The sequence below is a fragment of the Carcharodon carcharias genome, chromosome 12 (assembly GCF_017639515.1).
Source record: "Carcharodon carcharias isolate sCarCar2 chromosome 12, sCarCar2.pri, whole genome shotgun sequence".
NCBI classification, from domain to species: domain Eukaryota; kingdom Metazoa; phylum Chordata; class Chondrichthyes; order Lamniformes; family Lamnidae; genus Carcharodon; species Carcharodon carcharias.
The window spans coordinates 112,310,615-112,335,821 of NC_054478.1; the positions used below are offsets into that span (position 1 = coordinate 112,310,615).

Consider the following 25,207-nt stretch of genomic DNA (forward strand, 5'->3'; position numbering starts at 1 on the left):
TCAATGGTGGGCCGTGTTTCCTGCCATCAGATGTCGGGAACTTCATTGTAACACATCTGTATGACATTATAAGCCCAGTTTGTCAAAATCATTCCCCCAAACTGGATCATCCGAGCACATCAGCGTGATTGACACCTGTACTTAAAAGACGTGTACCTGGTGAGCTGCACTTCACTCAGGACTTTGAGCTGTGTTTGCCTCTCTGGCTTCGGGCAGCACTCATAATTATCAGCACCAGGCTTCGCAGGCAGCACCACATCACTTTTAGGGGGACTCACGGGCAGGACTTTACCGACCAGATCAGCCGTAAAGCAGGGATGACTTTTTAATGGCTGCAGGGCTAGTGCTTGCTTGGGGAAGGGGGAAAAGCAGCCTCAGGCAAGGAAGAGGCTGCAGGGCGAGGGCTGCACTGGGGAATGGGGGTATCCTAGGGCGTGTGTGGGGCACAAGTTGACCTGTGCAAGTGAAGTCCTGTAAGTTCTGAGATGTTTTAAAGTATTGTAAATAATGAATTAGAACTAAAGTCATCTCTGTATTGTTCTGAGATAAATAAGATTTACAGCAACTCAGTTATTCATCCCATTGTGCTTGTTCTGTTCTTTGAAAGACCTATCCAATTTGTATTTTTTTTTTCCTTTTCATGTCTGTGTCAGTAAAAGAAAGTTATGGGCAACTACAGAGATAGGAGACAAAATCAAAAGATAAATTGTATATAAAAATCAAATCAAAGCAAAGATCCTGGCAATTGGGAAAGATACTAAGAAAGCAATGCGCGACAAAACAATTAGGAAAAGCTGCAAAAAAGTATGCAAAGAAAATCGCAAGGGATATCAAGATCAAAATAAAAATGATTTACAATTCTTTTTGAACAAGATGGTGGTCAGGAACAATGTGATCCTCTTAAAAATTGATAATGGTGATATTTCAATGACAATAAGGAAATGGTTGACATGCTGAATATTTGCGTCAATATTTACAGTAGAGGAGGAGGTCAAAATGTAGACATACCAACAAAATACTATTGAATCAGGATTGGGCCCTCATCCAGATTAAATTAAGTAACATAACAGTAATGAAAATAATGGCACTAATGAGTGACAAATCATTATGGTCCGGATTTGAAACAAGTAGGTAAGGACATGCCAATTAGGGACAGACAATAAATGCTGTCCTTGCCGGTGACACCCACATTACATGAATGAATATAAACAAATGTCACAGAATCACAGAATCTCACAGTGCAGAAGAAGCCCTTCGACCCATTGAGTCTGCACTGACACATGAGAAACACCTGACCTACCTACCTCATCCCATTTACCAGCACTTGGACCTCACTATTCCTCATTATTACCTCACTATTACCTTTCAAAGTTCTCTTGTTTTGGGGCCTACTCTTTTAGAATGGAAAGTTGAACATGTTGCTGAACTATTCAAGAAAACCAACAGATTGAAACCAGGGAATTATGGAGCAGTGACTCTAGAAGAGTCATAGGTAGATTATTGCTAGAGTCTATAATTAAGGATAAGATGACTGAAACCTTGAAATCTTCAACCTGCCAGAGAGAGACAGCATAGAGTTGTAAAGGGTAGGTATTACGATCAGGTGAGGAGAGATAGAATGGCTCCCTTTTTTTCCTACTCCTTGTTTGACCACAACAGGTTTTTTTTAAAGGATGTACTTGCCAATTCAGTGAGTTTTTAACTATTAACATGCTGTGACTGTAAAAAACACACACAGATAGGTCTCCTTTAGTTTTGAAAAAGGAAAGAGGCCATTATTTATTTTACTTAACCCTATCTAAGTAAAATAATAAAAACATTCAAACCTTCATGCGCACATGGAGGAGACGTTTTAGATCGTAAGGCAGGCACGCACCTGACCTGACCAAATGTAAAATGTTGCACGATGACATCGGGCGAACGTCCCGACATCATTGTGGACTCGCATGATATTTCAGTCAGCGGGCATGCACCAGAGTTGGTAGTGCACCCGGTGACAATTAAAAGGCCTACTAAGGCCATTGAAATGGTAATTGAAATAAATTTTTTGCTGCTCGCCCAACCTTATGGTTGGCAGGCAGGCGAAAAGGCCAATTGGCCTTTGCGTTTTTTAGGAAACCTCATCCACGGACAGGATGAGGTTTCCAACAGCAAATAAAAATAAAATAAAAATGTTAACATTTCATTTATAACATGTCCATGTTCATCTGAGAGAGTCACATGAGGGGACATGTTTTATAACATTTTCAAAATCTTTAGTTTTAATGTTTTAAAATCTTCATCTCCCTGAGGCAGCTCTGTGCCTCAGGGAGATTTTCCAGCGTGCACCCGTGCACATGCACAAAGCCCGTGCTTGCACTCCTCCAACCACCCCCCCCGCCCCACACACAGGCAGTACTGAGCACTGAAGCACGTGTTTCACACTGGGTGGGCCTTAATTGGCTCACCATCATGAAATTGCAGTCTGGCCCTGATCACGGGTGGCAGTCAGCTTCCCAACCGCCCACAGACTCTCCTGCCAAGCCTGCCCAAAGAGGGAACAATCCTCCCCATGCACTCTGGTTCACATACACACACACACACACACACACACACACACGCAAAAAGGTTAGAAAGTGAGAGGATAGAGTAGGTGATATTTTAAAGTCCAAAAAAATTAAAATTATATGGATCTCGTAGGTTGATAACCCGGATGGATTCCAGGTCATCGATTCAAGTAGCGATGTAAGAGATATGATTACAATACACGTAAACTCGCTACAAAGGTGATTCACAAGAATATAAAATGCAATGTGTTATGACCGATGCAGTTGGTAAAACAGTTATTTAAAAATCCCAGGGGGAAACTTTAAACAACTGTTATAACTTATAATTTTATGTGTTATGTTTGAGATGCGACTCCAAATTCAGGAATCAGACCCCCATTCTCAAGGTTTTACATTAAACTAAATGAAGCATTTTATTAGTTTACATAGGTTAAAATATACATACACATGACTACAAATTACTACGATCATAACTTTTAACAAATTCCCAAACTAATCTCCATTAAGGCAACAGCAACCCATAGACTAAACCAAACACCAGGCAAAGCATTTTCACCTTACAAATTTAAAATGAGGCTCTTTTCACTATGGAGCCAGTTGGAAGCTTGCATTTGCCTTTTGATCCTACATTGCCTCTGATCTGCACACCCGAAAACTGCTGAAGTTATATCTACCACCACTGATTGAATTCAAATTCTCATTGTCTCACCAGCCTCTTTGAACTTCATCTTTTAACAATGAAACCCATTTCATAGTACCAATTTTATTAGTAATATAAACATATTGCTTGGTGTCTGTTGGAAAGATGTCAAGTTTTCACTCCACTTCTTGAATGCTCTATTCAAAAAATGCAAATCGCTCTGTTTACATCTCAAACTAGTGCATTTCAAAGCACCCAGGCTTAGATGACTTTAATCTAATTAAGACACACCTGCAGACTAAACTCTATTTTAAAAGAAAAATATTTTCCAAAATATTATATGCATTAATAGTTTTATGACAAATATACTTCATTTCCATGTACCAGAGGTATTTGGACTCTAAGCTCATTCTGCAATCCAATGCACAAACATCTGTGATGAAAGATTCTATAGGTGGTAGAGGAATGTTATTTCATATGTTTGTGTACTGATGGAATGTAGATCTTTTGATTTAATAATGAAGAATTCCATTTGCTACAGATATGTACAGAAGTCGAACCGATTACCTGTAGCATCACTTTAAAGGCACTGAGAGTTAATCAGCTGGAATGGAAACTTGAAATTGTTTACATCTTAGTCACTTGAGTTCCAGGGCATGTGTTTGAATCCAATTCAAAGTACTGAAGCAATCTGCTATCATCTGAACTGATCTAGAATCTAAAAAGTTGGCTGTTGCAAAAATAATGTCAGCTTTGTTGCAGTTGTGTGTGGAGCTCAGAGAGTGGGGTTATAGCACGTCAGAAGAATGAGATAATGCTCCTGCATTTGACTTTTGGTTGTATTGGCTCATGAATGTTTGAGATATATAGAGATCAGAACAAGATCCGTCCTATAACATTGATAAATTTCACAGCAATCACAAAAAAATCCACATCTGATTGCTATTTATTTCTGAACTGCAATTTATATGCTGGAAATTGAATCAGAGAATATCAGCTATGTCCATTTGATCTGAAAATATCTGATAAATCACTATTATTTATAAACATTCACTTAACCATTCATTATTACTTGTTGGCACTTGGGACTAAAGAAAGAAGGATTTGCATTTATATCATGCTTTTCATAACCTCAGGCATCATAATGCACTTTATGTGTTTAAATAGGAAACAGTTGAATGGACTAATAGCAAGAATAGATATTTTACAAGGTTGCTTTCCTGAAAAGTTGCTTGATATTGTCATTTGATATGTTTCTAAATGTGTTTTTACAATCAATCTCATTCTTTTGGTGAACTCCCTGTCTAGCTGCTTCTGCTGCTTCCCTCCCTTCTTTAGCCCACTGGAACAAAATGTTTCTGAGGATTCCCTCACCCTATCCCTGAACTCTCATCTTTCTCTAGTTTCTCTCCTATCTCCCTTTATGCCTTCGCCAAGTTCAATTTGTCCATGAGACCAACCTGCTAACTTGACCCTTTGCCCACCAAACTAAACTTCCCTGTCTGTCCTACCATGTTAGCTGATATTGTTAATAGTTCTCTCTTCTTGTGTATCGACCTCCTTTCCTTCAAATCTGCCGTCATCACTCCTCTGCACAATAAAACCCGTAGCCCCCTCTGTCCTTGTAAACTACTGCTCCTTCTCCAAACCCCCTTTCCTCTACAAAGTATTTGTACATGATGTTGCCTTTCAAATCCTTGGCCATCCTTCATGGAACTTCAATGTTTGAATCCCCTCTAGCTTGTTACTCTGCCAGAGCACAGAAATGACTCTTTTCTAAGTCACAAATGATATCTTAGGTGTCTGTGTTAAATGTAAACTATCTTTCCTCATCCTCCTGGATCTGTGTGCAACCTGACATGGTTGACCACACCATTGTCCTCCAGTACCTCTCCATGTTGTATAACTCTGTAGGCCATTACTTGCCTGGTTCAATTTGCTGCTGTCCAGCCAGAGAATTGCTCTTCCCACTCCTGCACTGATCCTCCCCAAGGATCTATCCATGGCCCCGTCCTTTTTCTCGTTTACATCCCACCCCTTGGTGACACAGAGTCACTTTGTATTTATATGCTGATGATGCCCAGTTCTATCTCACTCCCACCTCTCTCAAAACCTCACTGTCTCTGGATTGTCAAACTGCTTGCCCAGCATCTAAACTGGATGAGCAGAGCGTTCCCCTGACTAAATATTGGAAAGACCAAAACTATTGGCCAAGATTTTCCATGCCCGCCGACGTCAGCGTGTTCGGTGGCATGAGTGGACGATATGGTGTGATCTGTTTCACAACGGCATGAAACCAGTTCACGATCGTCCACTCAGCCCACCGATAGCGAGCTGCGTTCCCCACCATCGAACGTCGGAAACCTCATTGTAATATACCAACATATTATTATTATGCCAGGCCACTGGAACCATTCCCCCGACGCTGGATCATCCATCCACAATGGCGGGAAAGCACACCAACGTGTTTCACAACAGCAAATAAAAGGCTTGCAGTTGAAAGGCTGCACTTTGAGGGGAACCCAGAGGTGAGTACACAGCAATGTTGTGTAGCGCTCGCCAGGGTTGCCTGTTGGACTTCAAGCTTGATGGGGGTTGGGGGGGCCGGGGGACTGCAAGGGCAGCTCTGCCATTGAGGTGACTTGTGGCAGTAGGGGCGCAAGGCCAGCCTTGCATTGAATATAGCGCACAATCATTCAGTATGGTGGGAAGGGTGGACGAGGGAAGCGGCCATGCATTAGGGAAACTTTGTATAAAGTGACCATTCCTCTGCTGCTGAGACAGTTCAGGCGCAGTCACATTGATATGATTAGAGTCGGACCTGTAGCCTATCTGCTCACTCAAGCAACGCAGAGGCATCAAAGTGCCACCAAGTGCTTCAAAGCTTTTCACCACCCCCGGCAAAGACTGGAAACTCATGAGTGTATTAGTGGACTGCAGAACAGTTGGACAACTGCATATGTTGTACAATCTCCTCGCTAAAGCTGGCCATGAAGCAGTCGCTGGTGGAAGTGTTCACAGCCCCTTGCAATGTCATCATTCAGGTTTGTACCAGCCTCTTCCATGGTTCAAGCTAACAATGCAGCCTTGCAGTGTGGGTTAGGAGAATGCCTGCACCTGAGCTGAGAGCACAGCATGCAGTCCAATGGGCAAAGGTGCCACCAATCGGTCGGATGGAGTGGGGTGGAGGTGGGTGGGGTTTCAGGCAGCAGTGCAGCACACTAATCGCTGGACATCCAAGTGGAGGCCAGCACTCTCAGGAAGCATTAAGGACCCTTCACACTTAACCAGGACAGGTTCTTAGTACACCCATGCTAACCACGCATCTCTCTCTCTTTCATCCTGCAGGGGGGACCACATCAGGATCATGGAGCCTGGTGAACTATCTGTGTGCCTGATGGCCTACAGGGAGTGAAGATGACAGAGGAGAAAATGACGGAGGTGCCTGGCTGCGCAGAGGCAGGAGCAGCAACCCCATGAAGAAGGGGCTGCTGGGGCTCCCACTCACCCTGCCAAAGAGCCATAGCGAGCCATCACTTGTCAGTGCCTAGCGACACCCAGGGCCTATAGAAGCCACCTTTCTTGCTGCAGATGACCAAGAACCAGTGTCGCCGAAGACTACGCATGTCAAGGGAACTGGTTGGTCACATCTGCCTGCTTCTGCAGGATTTGGTTCCATGGGACTTCGAGGACATCGGCTGCCAGTGGCTATGAAAGTGACCTCAGTGCTCAATTTCTATGCCAGTGGTTCCTTTCAGAGCTCCACAGTTGACCTCTATGGGGTTTCACAATCCACCACCCACAAATGCATCCATGAGGTCACGGACATCATCTTCTCCATGGCACACAACTTTATGCATTTCCGCCCAGGACCAGGACAACCAGGATGCAAGGGCCATTGGATTTACACATATCTCAGGTTTCCCACAGGTGCAAGGTGCAATTGACTGCACTCATGTGGGACTCAGATCTCCGTCGCAAATGTGGCGAACTACAACGAGAGAATGACGGAACTCTGCGGTATCTGCTCATTATATTCTGGCAGCAATGACAAGCATCATCGAGGTGCAGGCATCAGTAATGTGTCCAATGAGTGTGAGGCCAGACCATCATTTTAGCCTGAAGGCGATACAAAGCACAAGGAAGAGGCACTGGACTGAGACACCTGTCTTTATCCTGTGCAGAAAGGTTTCAAATCTGAGTGACAAGAACACTGTTCATCAGAACAAGGAGCTGCAGGCAGGGATAATTCTTGAGAGTTTATTGACAATAGTGAACAGTATGTACAAGTGATTAACACCCATGCTCAGGCTGTACAATTAATTCTTCTTAACTTTCTTAACCCTGCCGCTATGCCTTGGTGCTCCCCAGACATCCACAGTGGAGGTGGAGGCAGCCTGCGAACTGCAATGTCCTGTATGTGATGAACTTGGCAGGCATCCTCTGGAGGGCCGAGACCTGGAGGGTCCCAGCCTGCTGTGTGGCAGTGGCACCCTCCTCAGCCTGTGGAGCTGCAGCTACTGAGGTCACAGGAAGAGGGGATTATAATGGGCCCCAGGCTGACTCCTTGAGGAGCAGGGGTAGCTGGAGTGAGATCGAGCTGCCTCGCACCCCTCTCACGTAAACACTGTTGGAGGCTAACTATTGCACCAGCATCTTTTTACCCGCCTGCTACCGCACTTAGCGCAAATCTGGGACAATTCTGCCCATTGTCTTTGTTCCTAGCCATGAACTGCATTCGTTCACTGCCACCATCCATCCCTCTTCCTGGCAAATGTCTGAGGTTAAACCAGACTGTTTGCGGTTTTGGAATTCTATTTGGCCCTGAAGTGAGTTTCTGATCACATCCCCACACTATCACTAAACCTGTCAATTCCAACTCCATAATTGTGGTAAAATGGAGTGCTATGTACCTTTAAGAGAATGTAATTAGTTGACCATGTGACTGTGTTGACCAATCACTGCACAGCGCAGGCTTCCTGGGTAACTGTAAGTCTAGAGCTGGAGGTGATTGAAGAAGCACACATGGGGCTGAATATTACCTATGTTGGGCAGGCTGGGCGGGAGCAGACCTGCCCAGCACAATATGCATTCTGTAGCTTTCAGCGCTACCTGTGCGGGCAGGGGGAGGAGGGAGAGTTGGGGTCTGCGCTCTTTTGTGCGCATCACAAAAGAGCACAGAAATCTCCCTGAGGCACAGAGCTGCATCAGGGAGATTGAGTGGATGGTAGAAGTTTTTAAAAATTCAGATAAAAAGTTATTTAAACATGGCCCCTCAAGCAACATGAGCTGGGACATGTTTGTCGATTTCACCAAACTTATTTATTGATTTTATGAAACCTTCAGGAAACCTCATCCCGCCCATTGATGAGGTTTCCTGGAAAACACAAAGGCCACTTGGGCTCTTTGCCTGCCTGCCAACCTTAAGATTGGATGGGCAGCAGTGTTAATGATGTTAATTAATTTCTTAATGGCCTTAATGGGCCTTTGACAGTTCAGCAGGTCCACAGCCGTCTCTGGCGCGCACCCGCTGAATGCAATATCGAAATGATGCGTGATGATGTCGGGACGCACGCCCGATGTCATCTCACGTCATTTTAAGTATCAGCATGTCAGGCCCGCCTCCACACACCAACGGCAATGTTCTAGCCATGGTGTTAGTGCTTAGTTTTTAGTTCCAATAAACCACCAGTGTTTGTTCAGTTAACCAGTCTCTCTGCCTATATTGTTTCAAGCCCCAACTAATGTGTTAATATCAAAGGCGCAGCTAGCTTTCGCAGGACAAAGCGAACCTAATAACCAAAAACATAAAACTGGCAACGAGGATAAACTGGATCAATTGACAGCAATCAAGAAAGCCGCGGTAAGCCAGCTATGTTATTTTGCCACTACCTTGAAAGTTGTTTGAAAGCACAGTCTCCTTAGACACCGAGTATGCCACGGTTTGGGCATCTTGAAACATTCGACCCTGTTTCCAATGACTGGTCTCATTACGTTGAGCGCCTAGCGCTCTTCTTTACCGCTAGTGACATCATGGGGGAGGACAAGAAGAGGGCAATTCTTTTGTCCTCATGCGGAAGCAAAACATATGGGCTGATCCACAGCCTCACATCACCTAACACCCCCGATACAAAGACCTTCGACAAGTTAGTAAACATTGTAAAGAAACCACCTGAAGCCAAAGCCCTCAGTCACTGCAGCATTTTAAATTCAATTCAAGGAATAGGGTTCCAGGCGACACAATCGCTGGCTGCATAGCTGCTTTAAAGGGATCAAGGGAATACTTTGAATTCGGAACTTCAATTAATGACATGTTGAGAGACCGATGGATATGCACAATCAGGTCGATGCAATTCAAAAGCGATTACTATCTAAAACTAACCTAGACCTCAGTAAGACAGTAGAATTGACAACAGCCATGGAGAGCACTGTTAGAGACTCGGAGGCAATAAAGATACACAAAATGGCTCTGTTCATCTTGTAGGACGGGAAGGACCGGTAACAAAAGGTGTGAAAACGTCGGGTTCCGCAGAAAGGCGGGTAATGCCCATTATGTACAGACCATCAAAGAACAACAGTACTACAGTGAAAACCCACCTTAATGAGAGAAATATATCCAGGCAGCCTGCAGGCGATCAACAGTTCAAAAATATGAAATGCTTTTTCTGCCACCGCAATGGTCATATAATGCGGCACTGTCAAGATAGGCTGGGACAGCACTTGAAAAATGAAGGTAGATATCAGAGGAAGCAGAATCTGACATCTACTCATTATACAACCTAAAAGTGGGTAGAACTAAGCCAATCCAGGTAGTCATTAGAGTCAATGCACAACCCATCAAGATGGTGGTCGATACCAGGGCATCAATGTCTGTCATAGGAGAGCATACATTCAGACACTTGAATAAAGGAGTCCATCCTTTAAGTTTGGAAGAATTGGACACTAAATTAAAAATATATATGGGCGAAGAAATAAGAGTGAAAGGGATATGTCAAGTCCTGGTGCAGTATGGGGATCAGTCTGTATATTTACCCCTTTTAGTAGTAGCTGGGGCAGGCCGCAGTTTAATTGGTCACAACTAGCTCAAAAAAATTAAATTGAAATGGGCTGAGATTTTTCAACTTAGGATGAGAAACTTACATGAATTGTTACAAAAGTATGCTTCCATTTTCAGTGACGAGCTAGGAAGGATTCGTGGGCTACAAGCCAAAATCCACATAGACCCCTAACATAACCCCCAGATTTATCAGAGCCAGACAAGTCCCTTATGCTCTTTGAGACAAGGTTGAGACCGAGATAATCAGGCTGGAAAAGTTGGGTTTCTTACAACTGGTGCAATTTTCCGAGTGGGCGGTACCCATAGTAACCGTACTAAAACCAGACCAAAGTGTTCGCTTACGGTGACTATAAGTTACATATTCAATATCACATATTCAAAACTCAACATGAGCCACACCTACCATCAGGTAAACTTGGAAGGCAGCTCTAGGGAATTTGTGACCATCAATACACATCGAGGATTGTATCAATATACTCGACTACCCTTTGGGGTCTCATCAGTGTGTGTTATTTTCTAGCATACCATGGAAAATCTGCTTCAGGGACTGCCCCATATCGTTGTTTATCTGGATGATGTCTTAGCCACTGGACAAACCGATGAAGAACATTTAGTTAATTTGGAGGAGCTGCTGAAATGCTTCTCACAAGTGGGGGTGCACTTGAAGTGAGAAAAATGTTTTTTCCAAACCAAGGAAGTTGTTTACTTCGGCCATAAGGTCAATGCGCAGGGTCTGCATCCTGTGGAAGAAAAGGTCAAGGATATTCACGAGGCACCTGCACTGAGAAACACTAAAGAACTAAAGGCCTTCTTAGACATGATAAACTACTATGGGCAATTTTTCCCAAAGCTATCAATTGTACTGGCTCTATTATTTGCATTGCTTATGAAAAACCATAAATGGATTTGGCAAGCTCCACACCAGGATGCGTTTCTGAAGGTAAAACAATCGTTAAGATCATCGGCCCTAATGATCCACTTTGGCCCAAAGAAAGAATTGATTTTAACTTGCGACATATCTCTTTATGGAGTAGGAGCTGTGCTTTCACATCGGATGTCTTTGAACAACCCACTGTTGTACATCTCGCACATTCAGTGCTGCAGAGTGACAGCATTCTTAAATTGAGAGAAAGGGCTTGTCTGTTGTGTTTGTGTTCAGAAATTCCATCAATACCTCCACAGTCGCCATTTTCATATTACAACCAACCACAAGCCTCTGCTGGGATTATTTGGAGAGGATAAGGCGATACCCCCCATTGCATCTGCTCACATCCAGCGGCGGGTATTGATATTGGCTGCTTACGAATACACTTTTATTCACTGATCAGAAAGCCAGATCGCAAATGCTGGTGCACTGAGCCATCTCGCCCTGCCAAATAACAATATGAAGGTTCCAATTCCCCAGGAGCTTGTCTTAGTACTAATTTTTTTGGATTCCTCCCCTGTCCAGGCCAAACAAATCCGTGAGTGAACAAGCTGAAATCTACTTTTATCTCATGTCCGGGAGCAGGTCTTGAATGGATGGTCAGGCGAGCCAAAGTCTGATGACATGAAGTCCTATTTCAATCGCAGATATGAACTCACCTGCCAGGACGACATACTGCTCTGCTCCGTGCCCCAGAGAGGGTGAAGGCTATTACTGGCCAAATTACATAGCGCTCACCCTTGCATTAGTAGGATGAAGATGCTAATGTGCAGCTACTTGTGGATGGACGTGGACATCAAAACCCTTGTCAAAAGTTGTCTTCAATACCATCATGTACAAGAGCTACACCCCTTAGCTCCATTGCACCGCTGGGAATGGCTGGGGCGGCCATGGGTGCACCTCCACTATGTGAGTCCCTCCTTGGGCACGATGTTCCTTTTACTAATAGATGCCCACTCCAAGTGGATGGACATCTATGAAGTCTAGTCACCCAGGTCTGCTGCCAGCATAGATGGTTTGCTATAAAATTTTGCAGTGCACAGGTGTGCGATGAGAGTAAACTTGCAAGGAACATAAAAACTGACAGTAAAAGCTTCTATAAATATGTGAAAAGAAAAAGGTTAGTGAAGACAAAGGTAGGTACCTTACAGTCAGATGTGGGGCAAGTTATAATGGGGAACAAAGAAATAGCAGAAGAATTGAACACATATTTTGACTCTGTCTTCACAAAAGAGGACACAAATAATTTCCCAGAAATGTTAGGGAAAGAAGGGTCTAGTGAGATAAAGGAATTGAAGAAAATCAGTATTAGTGAAAAAATGATGCTAGAGAAATTAATGGGGTTAAACACTGAAAAATCCCCAAGGTCTGATAATCTACATCCCAGAGTACTAAAGGAAGTGGCCTTGGAAATATTGGATGCATTGGTGGTCATCTTCCAAAATTCTATAGACTCTGGAGCAGTTCCTACAGATTGGAAGGTAGCAAATGTAATCCCACTATTTAAAAAGGAGGGAGAGAAAAAACAGAGAATTACGGACCGGTTAGCCTAACATCAGTAGTAGGGAAAATACTAGAGTCTATTATAAAAGACTTGGTAACAGAACACTTGGAAAGCATTAATGGAATTAGACAAAGTCAGCATGGGTCAGAAAGGGAAATCATGCTTAACTAATCAACTGAAGTGTTTTAAGGATGTAACTAAGTAGAATAGATAAGGGAGAACCAGCGTTTGTGGTGTATTTGGATTTCAAGAAGGCTTTTGATAAGGTCCCACATAAGAGGCTAGTAGGCAAAATGAACGCACATGGGACTGGTGGTAATATACTGGCATGGATTGAGAATTGGTTGACAGACCGGAAACAGAGAGTGGGAATAAATGGGTCTTTTTCTGGGTGGTAGGCGGTGACTAGTTGTGTGCCACAGGGATCTGCTTGGGCCCCAGCTATTCACGATATATATATATATATTTTTATATATATATATATATATATATAAATGACTTGGATGAGGGAACCAAATGCAATATTTCCATTGATGACACAAAACTGGGCGAGGTTGTGAATTTTGAGAAGGATGAAAGGAGACTTCAGGGCAATTTAGACAAGTTGTGTGTGTGGGTAAACACATGGCAGATGCAGTATAATGTGGATAAATGTGAAGCTTTGGTGTGAAAAACAGAAAGGCAGAGTATTATTTAAATGGCGATATATCGGGAAATGTGGATGTACAAAGGGATCTGGGTGTCCTTGTACACCAGTCAAAGAAAGTAAATAGGCAGGTGCAGCAAGCAATTATGAAGGCAAATGGCATGTTGGCCTTCATTGCAAGAGGGTTTGAGTTCTGAAGTAGGGATGTCTTACTGCAGTTATACAGGGCCTTGGTGAGACCACACCTGGTGTATTATGCACGGTTTTGGTCTCCCTACCTAAGAAAGGATATACTTGCCATAGCTGGAGTGCAGCGAAGGTTCACTAGGCTCATATCAGGAATAGCAGGACTGTCGTATGAGGAGAGATTGGTTTGACTGGGCCTGTATTCAATAGAGTTTAGAAGAATGAGAGGCAATCTGATTGAAATGTATAAAATTCTAACAGGGCTAGACAAACTAGATGCAGGGAGGCTGGGGAGTCTAAAACCAGGGGCCACAGTCTCAGTCACAGGCTGAGCCAAACCATTAGAAGCGGGGTGGTAAGGCAAGGTTTTCACATGAGTTATTCGATTGAGTGTTGTAAACCTGTGGAACTCCCCGCTAGTAAATGCAGTCCCATTGTCTGACAAGAGCACCTCTGGTAACACATAGAACACAGAGAAACTAGGAGCAGGAGGAGGCCATTCGGCCCTTTGAACCTGCTCCACCATTCAATATGATCACGGCTGATCATGGGGCAGGGCATTTAGGACCGAGATGAGGAAAAATTTCTTCACTCAGAGGGTGGCCAATCTATGGAATTCTCTACCACAGAAGGCTGTGGAGGCCAGTTCACTGAGTATATTCAAGAAAGAAATTGATAATTTTTTGGATATTAGGGACATCAAGGGTATGGAGAGAAAGCGGGAATATGGCGTTGAGATAGAGGATCAGTCGTGATCATATTGAATGGTGGAGCAGGTTCAAAGGGCCGAATGGCCTCCTCCTGCTCCTAGTTTCTCTGTGTTCTATGTGTTACCAGAGGTGCTCTTGTCAGACAATGGGACTGCATTTACCAGCGGGGAGTTCCACAGGTTTACAACACTCAATCGAATAACTCATGTGAAAACCTTGCCTTACCACCCCGTTTCTAATGGTTTGGCTCAGCAGGTGGTCCAAACTTTTAAGTCCAGGATGAAAAAGCTGGACGGGGTTCCATCAGCACCAGATTGTCACAGTAGCTGTTCGTATACCAGACAACGCCACACACGACCAGTAGTATTACCCCCACAGAGATGTCTCCGCTCCCGTCTAACTCTTGTGAGGCCGAATTTAGGGGGGAGGGTGGAGAGAAGCCAAGAGGCCCAGAAGGCTAGACATGATGATCATAATCATGATAGAAATTTAAGGTGGGAGACACAGTTCTCGCTAAGAGCTTTGGAGATGGGCCCAATTGGCTATCAGGCAAAGTGAGTGCCGTGACACTATAATGTGTCGGTAAACAGCCGAATAATTAGATGACACATGGAACATCTCCGGGGAAGAGAGACAGTCCCGATAGAAGGAATGCTGCCATCATTTGCATTTGAGTCTGCACCGCACGCGGAAGAAATGTCACATGATTTGGAAGAATCCGTGGGGCCTGTTGGACCCGAGAGGGTCGAAGCCACAAACGTGTCCACTTCCACCAAAGAGCCTGGTGGACAGTTGACCCCTGAGAAGGGGATCTCAGAATAACCAGCTGAGGCCGCTGAGCAACGACACTTGACACATCTGAGGAAGCCTCCTGAGAGACTTGACCTGCAAATAGTTATTCATATATATAATTGGGATGTTGTGATACTTGTCAATTGTACTTTCAGGTAAAGGGGGAGGGCTGTAGTAAAGTGCAGCGTTATGTACCTTTAAGAGAATGTAGTTAACTGACCTTGTGGCTGTATCGACCAATTGCTATACAGCACAGGCTACTTGGGTAACTGTGAGTCTAGAGCTGGGGGTGATTAAAGAAGCACACATTGTGTTAGTGCTCTGTTCTTAGTTCCAATAAAGTACCAGTGTTTGTCTAATTAATCGGTCTCTCTGCCTATATTGTTTCAAGTACCAACTGATGTGTTAATATCAAGGGCGCAGCTAGCGTTTGCCGGACGAAGCGAACCTGATAACCAAAAACATAAAAATAATATAGCTTAAATCTGCCCTGCTTTAGCTTATTGACTGCTGAAAGCCTCTTCCATGCCTTTGTTTCCTCTAGCCTATTGTAATACACTCATCGCCACCTGCCATGTTCCATCCTCCATAAATTGGAGGCCATCCAGAACTCTGCTGCCAGTGTCCCAACTGGCACTATGTCCCATCATCCATCACCACACTGCTCCTGACCCACTTTGACTCCTGGTTAAGCACTGCCTCAATTTTAAAATACTCTTGTTTGTTTTCAAATGCCTATGCAGCCTGAACTCTCCCTATCTTTTTAATCCCTCTAACTCTTCAACTGTCCAAGACACCTGTGTTCCTTCAGTTCTGGCCTCTTGAGCTTTCCCAATTTTAATCACTTGGCCATTGGTAGCCGTGCTTTGAGCCAAACTCATAAGCTCACCCAGTCCTAACGATGCCGACAGATAGTTCCCAACATGGCCACACTGACTGGTCATCCTATCACGTGAATGTGAAACCACATACCCAATTCACGGGGCTTACTCCTGAGCAGGTGTACTAGTACAAGTGTAAGACACACTCTGAGTACTTATGGCTCTTCATTATTCAGCTGGTATGGTAACCAGCATCTATTCAACCACTATCGATATCATCAACATAGTACTGTGGTTGCCATTTTACTGAAAGGAAAACTCTGCACCACAGACCAGAAACCAGTGGCACTTGTAGCAATGTTCTCCCAATTTTGAATGGTGTTAAAAGACAGGAGGGGCCTTTCTACAATGGGAAAATAATGGCTTATAGCAAAACAGGATACCCACAAGCACATGGATACTCTTTAATTGGCCAATATGCCAAGACAGCCGCACAGCATCTGAGGCCAAGGGAATCTACTTCCTTGCAGCAGGACTCAGTGGCAAACTCTCCTGCCCCTCCCCTCACTCCACTGCACTATTGCCGTACACACTTTACAGATTCAACATGAGCTCTATTGACAGACCAACGAGTGGCAAGACAAAGGGAAACCTCTTCCACAACCCACATCACATGTCCACTGTATGAATCTCCCAATCTGTGAGTCACAATCAGTCCTCATGTATAAAGAGTCTTGGCGCTACTTCCCAGTTGCGTGTTTGCCACCGAGTTATGTGGGGGACTTCTTCTAAATGTTTCACTCAACACCTGTGGACAGTCAAGGGTCATTGGAAGTGATTTTCTCTAAAATCATAGGATCAGCCTGGTGACCCTCTAAATCTGTTGTTGTCCAGAGAGTTGGTCAACCTTTAATTTGCCTGCAGCATAACCCAGGTGCTAGTCGAAATAGAGCATTTTTAAGGTTGGTGCCTCTGCCAGATTCTCCTTCAACTGCATTCAAATTGATTTTATTGAGTCATTACCACAAATTTCAGGTGGTTGTGTTCACTATCTAATCATCTTGGATAAGGTTACTTCATGGATACAAGCTGTCCCAGAGCTTGGCCTAAATAGCCAAGTGGTTATGGTACTGGTCTTATAACCCCAAGATCAAGAGTTCAAATCTCACCATGGCAAATTATGAAATAATGTAATTTCATCTGAATAGAAACAGATGGAAATGTGTTTGTACTTGAAAGAGTTACAAGCTGTCCCAGTATATACCAATACAGCTTTAACTGCAGTCATGTGTAATTGTGTGAGGTAATCTGCAGGTTGAGGACACAATTCCTGGTGGTCCCAGAACTAGAGTCATATCTCACAGGGAAAATTTTCACTGAGTTACAAGTGATGGTGGGAGCCAAACAGAAGGCACACATTTCCCATCAATGTATCAGGATATGACCAGAAGGTTGGTGAGGATACCAGGGGAGTTATTTTGGCAAAGGGTGAAATCAGGCCTGAATGCATACTGTGCTAATAAGACCTATTAATTTGAAGATGTAGATTTAACACACAATTTTGGTCCAAATTGCTTATTGCAAAAATTTCAACTTGCCTGAGGTGCTAAACAAGACACCAACAGATTTACCACTCAAATGCTCATTGAGCACAATGTTCATAGGCTTGTATATGTGCACTCACCTCCATTGAAGATGCATAGTGCACTGCTTAGCACATGGTGGCACATTACAGGATGACTGAGGCACCAAAGGAGAGTGTGCACAGGTTCTCAGAGGTGACACTGGAGGTCCTTGTCAAGGAGATCCAGAGGAGGAAGGATGTCCTCTGCCTATCAGGCATATATACATCACCTCATCCTCCTTGCACTCTCTCCTGTAGCTGTTGGAGCTGCTGTGTCTCACTTCCTCTTCTCAATCCTAGATCAGTCAAGAAGAACCTAGTAAGATGCTCATAAACAAGCGCTTCCTTTCTCCAATTGCCTTCTGTAAGGTGTCCAATAAGGTGGAATAGGCCAACACTTAATTTACTTCTCCATGCATATTTTTTCCTCCCCAGATTATAAAATAACTGTAATGGCAGAACCAAAGAAACACAATCCAAAAAAAGGAAATCAGTTCTGATGAAAGCACATTTATTATGTTTAAGAATATTTCAGCATGACAAAATTCAGTTTACAGTAAGGAATCAGAAATCCCTCATGCGCCTAAAAGATCCGACAGTTGAGTTGTAACCGCCCCAGTCACTGTATCTCCTGTATTCACCGGGTCTCATGAAGTACTGTCGGCCTTTGTAGTTGGGATATTCATAGAAGATCCAGTAACCGTCCATCACTTGGCAGGAGTGAATGTCACGGTAACGGAAACAATCGTAGACAGATGGACAGTCATCCATGAATTCCATCATCTGTCCTCCAAAGTCAGGTCTCTCGTAAATCCTCATTCTGTAGTTTCCACCTCGGTACTGTAATAGAAAGGAATTAAACATTTGGGACACAGGTATAAATATATATACACAACACTCAGGAAAATAATTGCAAAGGGGTTTGTTTTCATACTTGTAAACCATCAGCAATTTTGATGAAAATTCTCCACCGAGAACATTAGCCATCCTTTTCAGTATCCAGTTATTGTCAGGCTTTTTGTACATTTCCAGCATTTTCTATTTGGTTATCATATATGCAGCAAAAACAATTTTACCATTTTATCAATATTATCAAACATTCAATGAAGGTATTACCGCTAAAAACTATGAGCTGAAAGGTTTTAGATTGAAATTCCACTCCAGACTCTTGGGAAATGGGAATGAGAAACCAGTCTCTGGATACTGATTTTGCATTTGATGGAACATAGCAACAGGAGGTGAGTATTTAGCCCCTTGAGTCTGTTCTGACACTCAGTGAGATCATGGCTAATCTGTGACCTAAATCCATGCACATGCCAGGAGAGTTACTTTGGACAGTCTTGGATGCATCAACTGGGAGATGAATGGAAGAAAGTGTGGCAATGTCTTCTATGCCATGTTTCCTCATGAGTCACTTAACAAGTAGCATCAGCTGTTTCTATGAACATGTTAGTTGGCTGATTTATTATGAGTCCTTAGGCACACTTATTCTTCATTTTGTTAAACACATTTCACTGGGTGTTTGCTCAGAGGTTGTCCTGATTGGTTGCCGCAACATCTGTGGAAGATTAGTGGAAATCCATCCTTGCTCCCACTGGCGTATCCCACAGCTCCACTGATTTTCCATGAGCATTACAGCGATCAATCAGGGCAGCCCTAAATGTTACAATGTATACCAACAATTGCAGCTACAACTTACATTTCAACTTAAAATTTGGATTAACTATTAAGGAAATCCATCAAAGGAAAGAGGGAATGACAAACCACTGGAATTCTTGATTTATTAAATGAATAGGTAAACAGGTCATTAAAAATATAAATCAGTTGATGAGGTCCATAATGCCTATAAGACAAAGAATTTATTACTCACATATGGGTAGCAGCGACATGACCTGATGCTGTCGTTGAATCCCATCCAGCTCTGGTAGTCAGGATATTCTCCCCTGCTCAGAACATATTGGTATCCCATGTAATTGGGTCTCTCATACACCACCCACCAGTCACTCATGACACGGATGGAGTTACAGCGGCTGAAGTAAGGGGACAGGTCAGCACTGTCACTACTGCACTCATAGTACCGACCCTGGAAGTTCCTGTCCTCGTAAAAAATGACCTATGGAGAAATAAAATATATCAAAATAATTGTATTTCCCAATTAATTATTAATAAAATTGAAAAAATGTGAGAGTTAACCTTACCTTTCCCATTTTGAGCTCACAGTTGGAAAAGCAAGAGACTGAACATATTATTGCTCTGGAAGCTCAGTATTTATATGTTTGTGAGACCATTGCAGAGATTACCTTTGTTATTTCAAACAATCTCAAGTGCACATCAGCAAAAACAGAACAAGAATTAAAAAGTGTCACAGAATATACCATTATTCAGAGCAGTCGACTATTTGTTCTTTTTGTTTTGCTTTCATGCCATTTTGATTGTCCAGCAGCAAAAAAAGAAACAAAGCAATAGAGGCCATAACTATTCTCAAAGTAGAATACACAAAAACTTTGACCTGTGAACTCTGCTGAACTGTCATAAACTGGGCATCATTGTTTTGTTTATGATTTATTTTGCTTGTGTGCCTAAAATGGGTGAATACCAACATTCGAACATATGAATTAGGAGCAGGAGTAAGCCACTCAGCTCTTCGAGCCTGCTCTGCCATTCAATAAAATCATGGCCGACATGATTGTAACCTCAACTCCACATTCCTGCCCACCCTTGATAACCTTTCACCCTCTTGCTTATCAAGAATCTATCTACCTCTGCCTTAAAAACATTCAAAGACTCTGCTTCCACCGCCTTTTGAGGAAAAGAGTTCCAAAGACTCACAACCCTCGGAGAGAAAAAAATCCTCCTCATCTCTGCCTTAAATGGGCAACCTCTTATTTTTAAACAGTGGCCCCTAGTTCTAGTTTCTCCCACAAGAGGAAACATCCTCCCCACATCGATCCTATCAAGACCCCTCAGGGTCTTATGTTTCACTCAAATTGCCTCTTACTCTCCTAAACTACAGCAGATACAAGACTAGCCTGTCCAACCCTTCCTGCTCAATCTAGGCATCGGTTTAATATGTCTTCTCTGTACTGCTTCCCATGCACTTACATTCTTCCTTAAATTAGGAGAACAATACTGTACACGGTACTCCAGATGTGACCTCACCAATGCCCTGTGTAACTGAAGCATAACCTCTCTACTTTTGTAATCAATCCCCCTCACAATAAATGATAACATTCCATTAACTTTCCTAATTACCTGCTGTACCTGTGTAATAGCCTTTTGTGATTCATGCACTAGCACAGTTAGATCCCTCTGCACCACAGAGCTCTGCAATCTCTCACCATTTAGATGATATGCCAAATGGACAATTTCACATTCCATTTGCCAGGTCTTAGCCCAATCACAATCTATCTATATCACTTTGTAGCCTCTTTGTGTCGTCTTCACATATTACTATCCTATCTATATTTGTGTCATCAGAAAATTTAGTAACTATACATTTCATTAAGTCATTTATATAAATTGTAAAAAGTTGAGGCACCAGCACTGATCCCTGTGGCACTCCATTCATTACATCATGTCAACCAGAAAAAGACCCATTTATGCCTTACTCTCTGTTTCCTATAAGCTATCCAATCTTCTGTCCATGCCAATATGTTACCCCCTATACCATGAGCTTTTATTTTATGCCAGAACCTTTGTTGAGGCACCTTATCAAATGCCTTCCGGAAATCTAAGCACATTGCATCCACTGGTTCCCCTTTATCCACAGCATGTGTTACTTCTTCAAAGAACTCCAATAAATTGGTTAAACATGATTTCCCTCTCACAAAACCATGTTGACTCTGCCTGATTACCCCGAATTTTTCTAAGTGCCCTGCTATAATGTCCAACTTCTAACATTTTCCCTAGGACAGATGTTAAACTAACTGACCTGTAGTTTCTTGCTTTCTGTCTTCCTCCCTTTTTGAATAAAGGAGTTACATTCAATATTTTCCAATCTAATGGAACCTTCCCAGAATCTAGGGAATTTTGGAAAATTAAAAACAACACATCAGCCAGCTCACTAACCACTTCATTTTAGACCCAAGGATGAAATCCCGGGGACCTGTCAGCCCACATTAGCAACAATTTGCTAAGTACCACTTCCCTAGTGTTTGTAGTTTTCCTGCATTCCTCCCTCCCTTCCATTCCCTTCTATTTCCTGATTTCCAGCTATTTCTGAGATGTTACTTGCATCCTCTATAGTGAAGATCAATGTAAAATACCAGTTCAATTCTGCCATCTCCTTATTGATTCCCCAGACTTATTTTCTATAGGACCAACACTCACTTGGTTAACTCATTTCTTTTTAAATATCTATAGAAACTCTTACTATCTGTTTTTACATTTCTAGCTAGCTTTCTATTGTACTTTATCTATATTTTAGTCATTCTTTGCTGTTTTTTATATTCTGCCCAATCTTCTGACCCGTCTTTTTGCAATTGTATGATTTTTCTTTGAGTTTGATGCTATTTTTAGTTTTTTTTAATTAACCACGGATGGCAGATGCTCCACTTGGAATTTTACTTTCTCACTGGAATATATCTATTCTGTGTATTCTGAAATGTTCCTTTAAATGTCTGCCACTGAATTTCTATTGAAATATCCCTTAGACTCATTTGCCAGTTCACTTCTGCTTTCATGCCCACTTAATTGCCCTTGTTTAAGTTTAAAATACTAGTCTCTTACCCACTCTTCTCTCCCTCAGACTGATTGTGAAATTCAATCATATTATGATCTCTTCTATCTAGGGGTGCCTTCAGTATAATGTCATTAATTAATCCTTTTTCACTGCACAATACCAGGTTTGGTATAGCCTGCTGTCTGGTTGGTGCTGTAGATGAATGTGCTGTTCTAAGAAATTATCCCAAAAAACATTCTAAGAATTCCTCATCTCGGCTACCTTTGCCCAACTGATTTCCCCAGTCTATATGCTGATTAAAATGCCCCATGATTATCACCATACCTTAATGACAAGCTCCCATTATTTTTTTCCTTTATACCCCATCATTGAATGGCTACCGTTAGGGGGCCTGTAAACCATTGCCACAAGTGACTTCTCTTTATAATTTCTCATCTCTGCCCAAACGGTTTCTACATCCTGGTTTCCTGAACTTAGGTCATCCCTCTTTAATGTATTAATACCATCATTAATTAACAGAGCCATCCCTCCATCTTTTCCTAACTTCCTGTCTTTCCTAAATGCCATGTGTCCTTCAATATTCAGGTCCCAATTTATGTCATCCTGAAGCCATTTTTCTGTAATGGCTATCAGATCATACTTATTTATTTCTATTCACGTCATTTGTTTTGTTTTGAATGCTACATGCATTCAGATGCAGAGCCTTTAGTTCTGTCCTTTTATTTTTTTTTAACTTCCAGCCTTATCTGCTGATGTACTCTTAGATTTGTGTTCCCTGTACTCACTGCCCTTTCCTGTCATGGTCTGTTCATCATTTCTCACATTAATACCTTTCTCTTTTGCCTTGTCTCTATTCTTTGATTTACTACACCTTCCCAAATTTGATGCCTTGCCCCGACTATTTAGATTAAAATCCTCTCTATTTCTCTAGTTATGCGGCTCACTAGAACACCAGTCCCAACGCCATTCAGGTGTGAACCATCCCAGTGGTACAGCGCCCACTTTCCCCAGTCCTGCTGCCAGTGACCCATGAACTGGAAACCACTTCTCCCACACCAATCTTTGAGCCATGTATTCATCTCTCTAACTTTATGTACCCTATCTGCATGTGGCCCAGGAAATAGTTCAGAGATTATTACCTTTGAGGTTCTGCTTTATAATTTAGTGCCTAGCTCCTCAAACTCTCTACAGAGAATGTCTTTCCTAGTTCTACCTATGTCATTGGTGCCTACATGGACCACAACAGCTGGATCCCACCCTCGCACTGCATGTTCCTCTCCAGCCCTGAGCAGATGTTGCAAACCCCAGCAACACAGCCTTTTGGACTCTCACTCTTTGCTGCAGAGAACAGTGTCAATCTCCCTCAGTATACTGTTCCCTACTGCCACTGCATCCCTTTTTGCTCCCCCAACTTGAATGGCTTCCAATGCTTGAATGGTTCCATGTTCAGTTTGCTCATCCACCCTGCAGCCCCCAAACAAGCTGAGAAAACCTCAAACCTATTGGACAATTCCAGAGGCTGAGGCTCCTGCATTCCTGCCCTCTGGGTCCCCTTACCTGCCTCACTTGCAGTCACACCCTCCTGTCCCTGACCACTGATCAAATCAGAAGACCCTATCCTAAGTTTGTGTGACTGCCTCCTGGTACAAAGCATCCAGTAACTTTCCTCCTCCCTGATGTGTCACAACATCTGCAGCTCAGCCTCCAGCTCAAGACTCTGAGCCAGAGCTCCTCGAGCTGCAAGCTCTTACCGCAGACGTGTTTTCCCTGGATCACACTGGCATCCAGGAGCTCCCACATGCTGCAGCCTTGATACATCGCCTGTCCTGCCATCCTTAATGTGTTTTAATTAATTACTTAATTATATTATTCGCTTTTTTATATTCCCTTTTTATATATTTTATTAACTTTACCACCAGTTCATATACAAAGTTAAACCTTAGGACTGGAATAGATCTTAACTACTTATCAGATCCTCACCAAACAGCTAGCTTCTTCCACTGTAATAGAGTAAGAACCAATTCTTACAGGGTGAGAAAGTTAGAAAAGGAAAGGAACACCTCCTCACCTAACTCCCTCAAAATTATCACTTTGACTAAGCTTTATATCTATACAACCATTTTGATGTTTTAGCAGCAGACTATCATAATGATCATCACCTCTTTCTAACTCTCCACTCTCTCTGATTTTTCACACTGTTTAACTGATCTGATGCACTCCAAGCTGGCCTCCCATGTTCCACCCTTTGTAGCTCCTCTAAACTTTAGCTCCTCTAAAACCCTGCTTCCCATTTCCTAACTCACAACATGTTCCATTCACCCATCACCCCTGTGCTCAATGACTTGCATTGACTTCTGGTCTTAGCAACACCTCAATTTCAAAATTCTCACCTTTGTTTTTATATTCTTCCATATCTTTGTCCTTCCATATGTTACAACTCAGATGGCCAGGTGGTGAAGGATAGAGCTGGTGACTGGCCTTTATACTCTTACAAGCTTCTATTTACAGAGACACAAGTTGTAAATCACGCACCTGTAAATCAGCAATCACAGGTCATGAATATGAGCACCAGTGAATCGCCAATTAATGCCTACAATCTGATGCTATTAACAGCCAATTCATGTACAACCACCAAGTGGGGCTTGGCCTAAGTAGCCAAGTGGTTATGGTATTGGGTTTATAACCCTAAGATCAAGAGTTCGAATCTCACAATGGCAAACTATGAAACAATGTAACTTCATCTGAAACAGATAGAAACAGGTTTACTCAAAAGAGTATCAAGAGTTCAAATCTCACAATGGCAAACTATGAAACAGTGTAATTTAGTGTTCTAGGCTTGGCCTAAATAGTCAAGTGGTTATGTTACTGGGTTTGTAACCCCCAAGAGCAAGAGTTCAAATCTCACAATGGCAAACTATGAAACAATGTAACTTCATCTGTATAAACAGATGGAAATGGGTTTGTACTCGAAAGAGTTACAACCACCAAGTGAGGGCTTGGCCTAAATAGCCAAGTGGTTATGGTTCTGGGCTTGTAACCCCAAGATCAAGAGTTCAAATCTCACAATGGCAAACT

General features: G+C 42.7%; 1 protein-coding gene across 3 annotated transcripts; it reads right to left on the reverse strand.

Annotated features, from left to right (window-relative positions):
• Positions 1 to 17,945: 17,945 nt before the first annotated feature.
• On the reverse strand, positions 17,946 to 23,099 carry LOC121284955 (gamma-crystallin S-1-like). Of its 3 annotated transcripts, none has more exons than XM_041200941.1 (3): positions 23,085 to 23,099; positions 19,318 to 19,564; positions 17,946 to 18,284 (listed from the first exon to the last, which is right to left on the reverse strand). In XM_041200941.1, the coding sequence occupies exons 1-3, from the start codon at positions 23,097 to 23,099 to the stop codon at positions 18,016 to 18,018; spliced, it is 531 nt and encodes a 176-aa protein (XP_041056875.1). In that variant the 3' UTR covers positions 17,946 to 18,015. The 3 variants fall into 3 exon arrangements, with proteins under 3 accessions (XP_041056875.1, XP_041056874.1, XP_041056876.1); XM_041200940.1 differs by lacking the exon at positions 23,085 to 23,099 and adding an exon at positions 19,650 to 19,658 and having other exon boundaries at positions 17,946 to 18,291; positions 19,322 to 19,564; XM_041200942.1 differs by lacking the exon at positions 23,085 to 23,099 and adding an exon at positions 19,650 to 19,658.
• Positions 23,100 to 25,207: the final 2,108 nt, after the last annotated feature.

Excerpts from the sequence above, each read along its gene's own strand:
- LOC121284955 (XM_041200941.1), bottom strand. Across the intron at positions 18,285-19,317 it reads TCGCTGCTACCCATATGTGA|GTGGAAACTACAGAATGAGG; the intron begins GTAATAAATTCT and ends TACAGTACCGAG.